The sequence below is a fragment of the Barbus barbus genome, assembly GCF_936440315.1.
Source record: "Barbus barbus genome assembly, chromosome: 1".
NCBI lineage: Eukaryota > Metazoa > Chordata > Actinopteri > Cypriniformes > Cyprinidae > Barbus > Barbus barbus.
In genome coordinates, this window is record NC_136729.1 from 32,555,981 (window position 1) to 32,568,444 (window position 12,464).

General features: G+C 36.3%; 1 protein-coding gene across 1 annotated transcript in view; it reads left to right on the forward strand.

Moving 5' to 3' along the window:
* Positions 1 to 12,464, forward strand: part of LOC306874048 (uncharacterized protein) — a 110,011-nt gene that overhangs the window by 72,122 nt on the left and 25,425 nt on the right. The window contains exons 5-11 of the mRNA XM_079423768.1: positions 6,480 to 6,614; positions 6,831 to 6,875; positions 6,962 to 7,078; positions 7,480 to 7,539; positions 9,034 to 9,111; positions 9,221 to 9,256; positions 9,537 to 9,578. Coding sequence (XP_079279894.1) covers positions 6,480 to 6,614; positions 6,831 to 6,875; positions 6,962 to 7,078; positions 7,480 to 7,539; positions 9,034 to 9,111; positions 9,221 to 9,256; positions 9,537 to 9,578 — 513 coding nt within the window. The remainder of the gene's footprint in view (positions 1 to 6,479; positions 6,615 to 6,830; positions 6,876 to 6,961; positions 7,079 to 7,479; positions 7,540 to 9,033; positions 9,112 to 9,220; positions 9,257 to 9,536; positions 9,579 to 12,464) is intronic.

Consider the following 12,464-nt stretch of genomic DNA (forward strand, 5'->3'; position numbering starts at 1 on the left):
AAACAAGACTCATAAAGTTACATCCAGATGTAAATTATTTACACTTCCTCTTTGTTTTTTTGTCCTCGTCTTTGTTCTAAAGCATAATCATTTATAATAAGATGAAAGGAGGTGAGAGGTCATTTTCACAAAGACCCCAACATGACCTTTGACCCCTGGGGTGATGTCTTGATCTACCTGGGTGAATTTGTTAGAAAGTGTCTTAGTTATTAACCACACTTTTTTTTTAGCATGAAGGTCAGTTGTATCTATGGAAATAAGACTGTCCCCTACTGGAAATCATATGCAAGTACGAGGGCAATGTTGATAGAACTTGTAACACGTACATAGTGAAATGGATGTGGCTTTAACGCATCATATTCATGCCAGCATATATGCAATAGGACTGTACATATAACAAGATATGATAGTATCTTTGGTAACTGATTTCAAATGTATAATCTGATATGAGGTTATAGCAATGAAATCTGATTAGCTATATGCTGGTAGATTGCAAAACACTGCAATGCATACATTGCTTTCTCTCTCTCCATCTCTCTTCTGAATCCTTTTCATTCTTTGCCTCTGGCATTATTACATATGCATAGTTTATGGAGTCTTTATGTCTAAATATCTTGTTCATGGATAACAGACACATACAGTGTTTTGTTTGGAAAATATAGATATATAGCCAGTGATGTTTGATGTTTGAAACTCGTGAAAGCTTTTTCTGGCAGCCTTTATTCTATTTGTTTGTGTGTGTGTGTGTGTGTGTGTGTGTGTGTGCATGTTTATGTGGTTTATGAGGACACAAATTTGTATAATGACATGGGTATGACAGAGGTATTACAATATGAAGGTGGTTTGAGGACACTGCCTATGTCCACGTAATTCAAAAGGCTTAATAAACATACTAAATGGTGTTTTTTTGAAAATCTGAAAATGCATAAAGTCTCCTGTGAGGGCTAAGTTTAGGTGTAGGGTTGGTGTAGGGCAATAACACACACAGTTTGTTCAGTATAAAAACCATTACGCCTATGGAGAATCCCCATAAACCACAAAAACCAACGTATGTGTGTGTGGTGTGTGTGGTGTGTGTGTGTGTACGTGTACAACTCTATTCAGTAATTCCAGATTCTAATAACATTTTATTAGCCAAAATTTTTATTGGAAAAGTGTGACCACTAATTACAAGTAGCCATTGTCACATCTGTTATTATTAATATTATTATTATTATTATTAATAATAATTATAATCATCATCATCATCGTATTTTGTAAAGTCTTTTCTATTTTTTGAATATGATTCTGAATATTTGTATTTACAGTCTGAAATATGGTGGCATTTTAAATTTTATTTTTGTAGACTTTTGCCTGATAATCTCTTTTCTATGGTTATATATACACATATGTTTAAACACACATATAATGCTGATAAATCCAAAAATAAATAAAAAAACTTATCCAAGTATGCACAGAAACACACATTTATTTACATTATGCAGCTAAAAAGACCTGGAGAAAATAAACAAATCAGGTAAATGTTTCCAGAAAGCTTTAAAGTAGATATTTTTGAATGAAGGTCTCACATAAAATCATTATAGCATTAAATGGCCAGCTGTTTATAAAGGTTACACGCACATTTAAACACACCGTGACTCATTCATATATTACATTTGCATGCCTGTGGGTTAAGTTTTGAACAAGAGAAAGACTGCTGAGTCAGAGCGTATGTGTTTTCACTGCTGTCTGCCTGGCACTGCTGCTTCTTTCGCTTCTGCAGGCGGGGTGGAGCACTCAGAGAAATTTGGTTATCATGGCTGAATCACTCAGTCCACACCCTGCCCCTTTTTGATGTGTTTCCTAATGCTGCTTCCATCACCGCTCCCGATGAACACATGGCACGACAGGTAAAATCACGCCTGAGCCTCGCTGCCCACGAACAATGGTTCCTACCAAATCCTCAGAGCCAACAGGACTGAGCCGGGGGAATCTGTTGGCTCATGGATTCTGTTGGCCGTTCCGACAGGAAGTGAGGTGCATGCTCGCTAGCCAGGCGGGTAAGACTGGGCGGCTTAGAAAGGCAGAATGAGTTCTATTGTGTCCATTGTGAGGGGCCAGATTTGTGCCACAAACGAAGCAGTCTAGTGCGTGTTAATTCGGCTGGAAGTCATTTTTTCCATCTTCGCGTTGTTAATATCGGTGTATACAAGTTGAAACCATATTAAGTGGTGTGTGAAGGAGACAGGTGAGAGCAGATCACAGTCTTGAAATGCCTTGTGGTGATATAAAAGAGCGCTATAGTGGTTTTTAAAGGTTTTTAAAGCTGTCTGCTTGTTTGTGGGGCATTGCAATTTAAATCATCGTCGGAATAGTCTACTCATTGGTCACAACACTTGGCATAAATCAAACAACTAGATTTCTATGTTTTCTGAGAAAATGGATGTTGACCATGCTAAAGTCACCAATCCATGTCAATTCCTGTTCCTAGAGGGCTGCTTCCCCTGTTAAATAAACAGCATATGCTAGTGAGGTATGTTTTGAAGCATGGCAGCTGGTTTCAGCTGGTCCTTAGTTGGTTATGTGCTGGTTTAAGCTGGTCCTGAGCAGGAGCTAGTTGCGTAACAGCTTAGGACCAGCACATGACAACCCCAAGCCAAAAGAGCAGATTCAGTTTATTCACCATGAATCATTTGGTGATTCCAGAAGTTTCAAGAACTGTATGTTTTTCAGTACAAATAGTAGTTGTTGAGGGTGGGAAAAAGAAATTTGATTTGATTGCATCTTAACTTGAGGTTTATCTTAGTACTGTTGTGAATGGCGGTGGAGACTGACCCGGAAGAGAAGTTGTTGTTAAATAAAGTCATTATTTTTGTTTTCTTTGCACATAAAAAGCATTCTCATAGCTTCATAACATTACGGTTGAACCACTGATGTCACATGAACTATTTTAACAATATCCTTCCTTACTGTTTCTGGGCCTTGAATGTGGTATTTGTGTTGCTGTCTATGCAGCTCTCAGATTTCGTCAGAAATATCTTAGTTTTTGTTCTGAAGATGAACAAAGGTCTTGCGGGTTTGGACATGAGGGTGAGGAAGTAATGACAGAATTAAAATTTTTGAGTAAACTATCGCTTTAATGTTAATTTCAACTTTAATACATTAACAGACGCCTTTTGATTTTAATAATGTTTAATGGACCTGAGCTACAGTAACATAAACTAACAATGTATTTTTAATGTAAAAAATGTCTTACTCATTTTAGTTAGTTAAGGTAAACGTACCTATTAAGCTCACCAAAATCTACATTGAGATATTTTTCCACGTTCAGCTAAGTAACACATTCAAAAACTAAATAAAACAAACCAATAAAACATTTAACTCATGGGGATGAACATAGAAACTAGCCTCATTGTGAAACTCTTTTTAAATGGTTGTTAACTTATCTAAACACTCTTAAGACTGGAACACACTACAGGATTTTTGCCCCAATTTCCCACAGATTTACAGTCTTGAATAAGTTGATGCTAGTTGCCAAAGATCAGAGCCAGTCTGCAGATTTGAGTCGACTGATTCCATAGAAAATCGATTAACTTTTCTTAAAGTGACAACCATCAGTTAATATTTAAAGTCTGTTTCTGAAGTATTTACATAGACGTTCAATGTGGAAGAGCTTAAAGAGAGCACACTGAGCTTAATTGGAGCAGCAACAATTTTTTATATATTTCCTGTAATATTTATTAAAATGACAGGATTTTGCTAAATAAATAGTCTAGGTCATGTATTAAGTTCATACATATTTAAATATGAACAACTATTATTAACAAGATCTATGAAATTGTACTTTTTCTTATTGATGTCACACTGAAGCTGTGATTTTCATAGTCGTGTACCCTTTAAGCTCACCTTAAAATATTATGAAATCTTTCAAATTTACAGCACTGTAAAACGACAGACCAGCAATAAACTGTCAATTTATAATATTATGGATGTAAAAGTACGAGTCAGTAATGCCTGTGAAGTGATATGTTAGCGTAGCACACAATCTTATACAGCTAGTCAGCTCACTGTGTTCTGTAGCGTCTGCGCTATGTTGCTAAAACCATCTTTTGGATCTAATGTAATTATTTCTCACATCCAAGTTCCAGGTTATAATATGCAAAAGTCTGTTAATCTCTTAATTTTACAATAAGTAGTGAAATTTACCCAAAATAAAGGCACAAACATCTAAAAAATGCACATTTAAGGGGCTACTCTTTTGGTGAAAGTCTTTAGACAGCTTTCAAAATGACCGCCAGACAGTGTGAACACATGGAGACTCATATCTCAGTGTGCAATGATCTGATTGACTTGAAATTATAGCAGGTATAAAGTATCAAACACATCAATTGGTTAAGACATCAAGTAGGATAATAAATTATTTTTTGTTTTTATAATCTAATCTCAAAAATGGAAGTGAGCTTAATAGGTACGTTTACCCTAGTTAGTGAATCAACGAACACTGACTAATGGGCCTGTATTGTAAAGTGTGAATGATTATTTTAATACATTAATAACAATTTATTAATTTAAATAAAATCATCCTGTGGTCCCCTTGAAACTTTACTGAGGCCCCCTAGTGGCATCATGATTGAGAACCATTGCTATATATGACCTAAAATAAGTTTGTGATTTTCATTCGCTTGTCTTTTCATTTGTCTGTTCTCCAATGAACATATGTCAGTAATCTTCACCAGACTGATAGCATTCAATAACTGGTGAGTCTTTTGAAAATGATACTGTGTATTACTCAACTGCCCACAGATCTTGTCTAATACTTGGTGGTTTCCCAATACCAACCACTGTTAAACCTCAAACCAAGATGGCAAGTCTGGTTTAGCCTCAGATTGAATGTTCAGCTTCTGCCTGCTGATGTGGGTAAGAAGTGACACATCCTTCCCTCTTCATCACTGTCAGAGGAATAGCTTGAAGTAAAAAATAAACCACATTAAAAAGTGAAACTTCCCACAAAAGACCTTATAGAAAGCTAAGGCTTTGAAATATCTGTACTTTCTATTCTCTTGTTCTTTATTTCTCCACACTTGCGCTCTACACTTCTTTACTGTGGTAGAAGTGCCTTGAAAGAATCCACGCGGTGATGGCACATGGATGCATACCAATGCATGCTGAAAAGTGCCTGCAGCTGATTGCTTCAATCAAAAATGTGCATACACCCCCAAGGATCATGGGATTTTTGTGGCTATAATCCTAAGATCTCAGTTCTTGTTTTTTGTTTGTAGTATTGTACCATGTGGTGAGCTGCAAAATATTTTAATACTGTAGTTCCAGTAAAGTTGAAAACCTTTCCTACACAAGCAGATTGATTTTATTTAGACGCTGTTTTGAATGTAAGGTTTGTTCAGAGTGCTTTTTGCTTTCAAGAAACAGATTTCCTCATCTCTGTGCCCATCAGTGGCCAATTGACAACACACTTCACTTTTTTTCTTGCTATAATATATTTTATTTGTATTTTCTGGCAGACATATAGAAATATTGACTCAAACATTGCACTGGATAATTTAGAAGTTTGAGACACGAAGTGATCTCACCTCTCACATCAATAAAAAGGCTTGTGTTCAGCTGTCCAGTTCATGTTATGTTGACTAACCACCTTGCCACATGACACTATTTTTTTATTTTTTATTATTATTATTTTTACCTGCCCTTTTAAAACCAATGCCCAGAATGATCCTATCAATCATTCTGTACTCTATGTACAGAGACAAGCTGCATAGAGTTTAAATGCTGGATTGTGTCGCCCCCATTTGGTTAGCAGTGAGTATTACTGGTGATTATGACAGTGAGGTCAAGTAATGTTGCTATTCTTACTATGCAGATTATATATTATTTTATTTTATACATTTTCTCTTTTTTTCTAATTACAATTAAACCGAATAATAATTTTTATTTTTTTTCAAAGTTGGGTAAAAAGTACATGATTACAGCAACAAACATTCTTGTTTTGTGTGTGTTTATGGTCATTCCCTTTTGCATATATATATACTGTGAAGATATATATACTATATATATATGAAGAGCTCCAATGCAAAAGCCACTAAAAGTCATCTTGGTCAAAAATGAGATAATGATACTGAGTGAATGCTCTCCACACATAGTATGTTCATCAAGTACTTTCTCTTCAAATGCGCTAAATCCCAGCCTCAACCCATTCAGAAATACCAGTACTTACAAAGAAACCTATAGTATAGTAGCCAGAAAGAAATGCTCATTTTAAAGAAAAACGTCAGATATACTTAGAGACTTTTGCAACTGAACTCCTCATATATATATATATATATATATATGTGTGTGTGTGTGTGTGTGTGTGTATACATTTATATTTATTCATCTAGAAGATGCTTTTATCCTAAGTGATTTTACAAATGAGAAACACAACAAACCGATTTATTTATGAAGGCTCTGTGCCTCTATATCCTACACTCATTTTTGTCTCCTTCTAGGGGCAACCAGGGGAACTTGGACAGGCGGGCAGCAGTGGTCCTGAGGGTTTCATTGGGGCCCCAGGGCCAGTTGGGCCTAATGGAGAAAAGGGCCATGTAGGACGTAAAGGACCCTCTGGACCAAATGGAGATAAGGTCAGATTTTTAATGGAGGGCAATTATTAGACATACAGATATGTGTTTCTATTTACCTCTATTCTGAAATACTTTGTGAATGTAATGAACTGTTTACAAATGTATTTTTGTCTTTATATTAGATCTAAATACAGGAATAAATGTGTAGTATACATGGTGGAACAAAATGCCTTTTTTGTGATTTTTATTTTTTTTTTATTTAATTTTTTTTGACAGGGCCCAATGGGTGTTCCTGGGTTTTCTGGTAATGATGGTGTTCCAGTGAGTACACATTTCTTGTCTCTTACCATAGTTTCACCCTTCTCTGAAAACGGTTAACCAAGCGCTGATTTTACCATCCTGTGCAGGGACACCCTGGTCAGGAGGGGCCCAGGGGACCCCCAGGCTTGGACGGATGTAATGGCACACAAGGTGACACTGGTGACAGGGCCCGTGATGGATTTCCTGGTCTTCCTGGTGCTACTGTAAGTTTGAGGGCTTTTTCTGCATTTCAAGATGATTGTATCATAAAATATTTACCAGATTGAATAATAGTAGACATTTCACTTACTAATGGAACAAATCATCTTATCAAAAACCAATTGATTTCTTTTTGAGGATCACATATGTTTCTTTATTTAAAATATAATTAAATAATGTCATGCAAACATTTTCATTATAATGCAATATCAATAACCTATTATAAAAAAAGCTCCACGCACCAGACACTAAGATATAAAGTTGATGTTGCAGTTGCTTATTAGTGTAATACTTTTTGTCCTACTATTTTGTCCATGAGCATAGCTGTGAAAATGTAGTGATGTCATTTATTAAAAAAACATAGATCAGTTTTCAAAAACAAACTTTTTTTTCCACTTGATTTTAGGGACTCCGTGGTCTAAAAGGTCAAAAAGGAGAACCATTTTATATAGATCTTTCTGGACAAGTAAGTTGCAACCATTCTTTATGAAACCCAAGCATATCACACATGCGAACATTTTATATGTATACACACATCCACATTCAGCATGTGTTAATACTGCTGCTCATGTGGCATTTACTGCCAGCCCTGTTAATAATATGTGTTGTGAGGTAGTTGTAAATCTGGGTGTGGAGTGCAGACCTGTCTGGGAAAATCCCTCAGTCATTTTCAACACCTCATGCATTTTTTATATTATCTGTAGTTTTAAATCCTCCCAGATGGGCCATGTGTGGAAGCCCATGTTCTTGATGTTGCCACACATAAGGGGGTTAATAATTCTTCTGCTGTTTTACACGAAAAGAAGACTGAGATGAACATTGATGACTCAAATTTTTTTAGTGTTAAAAAGAGGAGTAGTTTTCTCTGTAAATGCATTCCTGGTTTACTCACTGTCATGTTTAATAAATAAAGACTAAGGCATCTGAACTTCAAAATAACAAGAATGAATGAATGATTGAAGCAATCAGTTAAGTCACCTTTATTTATATAGAGCTTTTAACAATACAGATTGTGTCAAAGCACTTAACAGTATCAAATTGGAGGATAGAGTGTCAGTAATGTATAAATATAAGAATAAACACTCAATTTTCAGTTAAGGCATTTCATTATTGAGTTCAGAGATGTCATTGTCTAGATCAGTTTAGTTTAAATAGTATCTTTGAAATCTAATTGACGATAATCACTAGAAATTAAGTGTCCCCAACTGAGCAAGCCAGAGGCGACAGCGGCAAGGAACCAAAACTCCCTCGGTGACAGAATGGAGAAAAAAACCTTGGGAGAAACCAGGCTCAGTCGGGGGGGCAGTTCTCCTCTGGCCAGGAGATAATTGTTTATTATTGTTTACTTAATGTTTTGATTAAAATTTTAAATGTATAAATTTATTTCTAGTTTATATTGTTGCAATTTCTAACAATAATAGTATTATGTAGTTAGGTATTTTATTATATTTTTAGCTATTTTCTTTTATTTTTAGTTTTATTGTATTTAATTAATCAATACAGCACCATAAAAAGAGACATTAGCTAAGATTTCTGAGGTCTTTGAGGACTCTTGAATTGAGCTGAAAAATGCTCTGCCTTACATTGCTTCAGAAAACTGCTTTTGTGTCATTTTGGATCTTTAAACATTCAGTCCCCTTTCACTGTAATTATATGAAAAAGAGTGACAAGTAGGCACATTAATCAAAGCTTCTCCTTTTGTGTTCCATGTAAGAATGTCAAATAAACAATGTTTACAACAAAATTAGTGATGACAGAATATCATTTTATGGTAAACTATCCTTTTAAAACAAATTCCAAAATGTTGTATTAAAAGACATTATTTTAAAGGAAAGCTTTGGGAAATCTACCTTGGTTCACTTATTTCCTATTTGGGATTTAGATTTTTTTTGTGCAACTTTAAGTACTAAAAACCAAATGTTGTCTTTTTGTAACTAAAACTTCTTTGTAAAATCCTTAGACTTTTTTCGTTGAAGGCCCTCCTGGTCCAGTGGGATTTTCAGGTCCAATGGGGCCTAGAGGTCCAGATGGATTTAATGTATGTATTATATCTATACATTTATCTACACTGTATAACCCCCCCCCCCCCCCCCCCCCCCATCTGTACAGTATAAAGACTGTAATTTCAATGTTCTCTCTTTCCGCAGGGTCCGGCGGGTCCACCTGGTCCTCCTGGACCTCCAGTAAGTTTAGCTGTCTAAGGAACAGTTTTGAAATAGCATAGTTCATGTTAAATAATCCTGTCATGTTTAACACTTCCAGTCAGACAGGGGGCAGTGTGCAAACATATATGTACTTCTGAGCACTTGCTTTGGAATGAAAGTAAAGAGTGCAATCATTACGGATACAAGAAGTCTTATAATTGTCTGCTTTAAACCGTAGCTCCTGAAGTGTCAATTATTAAGTATAAATGTCCTTTTGACTCTCATAAAGGTTTGCTGAATGTCTGTGCTTATGCTACAGGGAAGTCCAGGTCAGGGATACAAAGGAGAGCCAGGAGAAAAGGTATGGGTTTCATCAGCTCACAAACAACTAAGCAAGGCCTCCACACACAACTGCTTTTAGTTTTCACCATTAGTGTCATTAGGTTCAGATAATTACCTCATTTCATCCCATACTGTCTGCATATTTTTTCCAGAAACACTTAAAGGGATAGTTCACCCAAAAATGAAAATTCTGCCACAAATTACTCACCCTCATGTCGTTCCAAACACGTAAGAACTTCGTTCATCTTCGGAACACAAATTAAGATATTTTTGATGCATCCCGAGAGCTCTCTGACCCTCCCATAAACAGCAATGATCCTAACACGATCAAGGCTCAGAAACCCAGCAAGGAGATCGTTAAAATAATCCATGTGACATCAGTGGTTCAACCGTAATTTTACGAAGCTACGAGAATACTTATTGTGCACGAAGAAAACAAAAATAACGACTTTATTCAACAATTCGTCTCCTCCGCGTCACCCTGTAGTGCCATTTTGGAGAGTATGACATACGTAAACAACGTATGCTGATCTGTGTCAGCAGCACCGTACGCAGATACACTGTTTACGCTGTTTACACTTTGATCTGAACGTTGTCTACGTATGTCATACTCTCCAAAATGGCACTACAGGGTGACGCGGAGGAGACGAATTGTTGAATAAAGTCGTTATTTTTGTTTTCTTCGTGCACAATAAGTATTCTCGTAGCTTCGTAAAATTACGGTTGAACCACTGATGTCACATGGATTATTTTAACGATCTTCTTGCTACGTTTCTGAGGTCTTACAGGTTTGGAACGACATGAGGGTGAGTAATTAATGACAGAATTTTCATTTTTGGGTGAACTATCCCTTTAAGATGCATTTTAGATATAGATCTCTAGCTGAGTCCTGGGTGTTTGTCCTTGTTTGTCTGATAGTCTTAATGAGAGCATTTTTTTCTCTCTACTGAAGGTGTATTGCATGTGTTTGTTGGTGGTTGAAGCCATTGTAATTGGCCTAACACAGAAAACAATTGGCCTACTGTCTCTGACAGTAAAGACCCCACGAAATTGCTTGATGGCCAAAGTTTTCTGTCTTATGGTGACATATTTCCTATTGAAACAAAGTCTGGGCAGGACGTATCATGGCTTGTCCCTTTTGTATTTCAAACAGTAATTTCACTTTAATTAGGTCACAGCCAGTAACTGTTATTTTGACTTGCTGGTTGGTTGCAGGAGAGAAACATTCTCATTCCAAAGAGCATTTGATTGGACAAACGTCTGCGTAGTGCCAGATCATCAATATCTTTGCTTTCTCACCTGGAAGATGAAGACTGTTAATCCAAATGCTTATTTGTGCTAAATGTGACTAACAGACATGGATTAAAAGCCCCCAAACTCTCATTTTGATTTCATGGGGTCCTACAATTGATATGTTCATTTAATGTTTTTTTCATATCTCTACAAAACAAGACTCCACTCTCTTTAAAGAGACTGGCATGCGCAGAGAATGTTTATAGTGTAACATTCAGTTCGAATAGTATTTTAAGGCTTTTCCACACTGAGCACGATGCGAAAAAGCGAGGCGAATCGCCCACGAATGTTGCTTTCACACCGAGCCAAAACGAATGTTCGCCTTCTGCTAATTCACGCCTGTACGCTAGGGGGCGCTGACCAACAATGCATTTTTCCTCAGATATGTATCGCGTATGTGGATTTAACATTTAAATTAAGATAAACAAAGCTTGGTTAGAAACACAAGCTATCTGTAATGCTTACAAGAATAGGCTACATCCTAAAATATAATTAGAAGTACAATTAAGCTACACTTGAAAATGTATTTAATTATTAATGTATGCTTACCCACATTAAACCATCATCGAGTGCTTGTAATGACTTCCGATTGTGATTTATAGTTGATTTTGATTCTATAATAATAAGCAGACACATATACTCTTTGTATGTTTAATAACACTAACTTACACTGCTCATATTAGTCATAAACATCCTTTATTGCTATAAAATGAGCTGCATACAAAACACATACAGAAAATATATCATCATAATCATGTCTATTTACTTTCATATTTCATGTGTAGAAAAATGTTTCACTCGATTTTTTTTAAAAATACAGAAAATCTAGAGAGTGAATGCGCTCTGACTCCTAAAACTCGCGCGCGTGGAAGATAACGGACGGTGCTCTACAGATCACATGATTCAGTGGATAATTATTAGATATATGTTATTCTGTATGAAGAACGTGTTTTCAAATACCAATGATAACAAGAACTCAGCATCCACTCTCTTTTCCGAGATACTCTTCTTCGTTGTTTGTTTACACTGGTTTTCGAAACAGCGCCATCCTTTTGTGCAACAGCAGCTGCTCCGGTCACGTGGTCATAGCTCAAATCTGATTGGACGGCCCATGTTTTCGCTTTGCGAAACTGAAAAGATTCGTCGGACTAGACGAAAAAAAACATTCGCATTTTCGGTGCGCGAATGTTCGCGGTCTGTGTGGAAGCATCCATAGGAAGCTGTTGTTTTATTCCAGCGTGACATTGCGTGCAAACTTCGTTTCGCCTTTTCGCGCTCAGTGTGGAAAGACCTTTAGTCTGCTAGGGGTCTGATTAATAACAAACTAGCTAAGGACTGGATATTAAAAGATTATATTGCTTTTGTCTTGCACAATAACACTACATCGCTCTTTCATTCTTATCATCTTACCCTATATCATCTCACTCTAGATTTTTCCTCGTCTTCCCTTTTCTCCGAAATAGTTCTGTACTCCCAGCATGCCTACTGTATATTGTTCCATTTATGTTTTAACCCAACTGCAGTATGTTTCCACTCATCTCAAAAACACACTACACATAATAAAAGCCTTTTCCTGTAAAATGATGCATCCCTATGGTATCTTACTAATAAG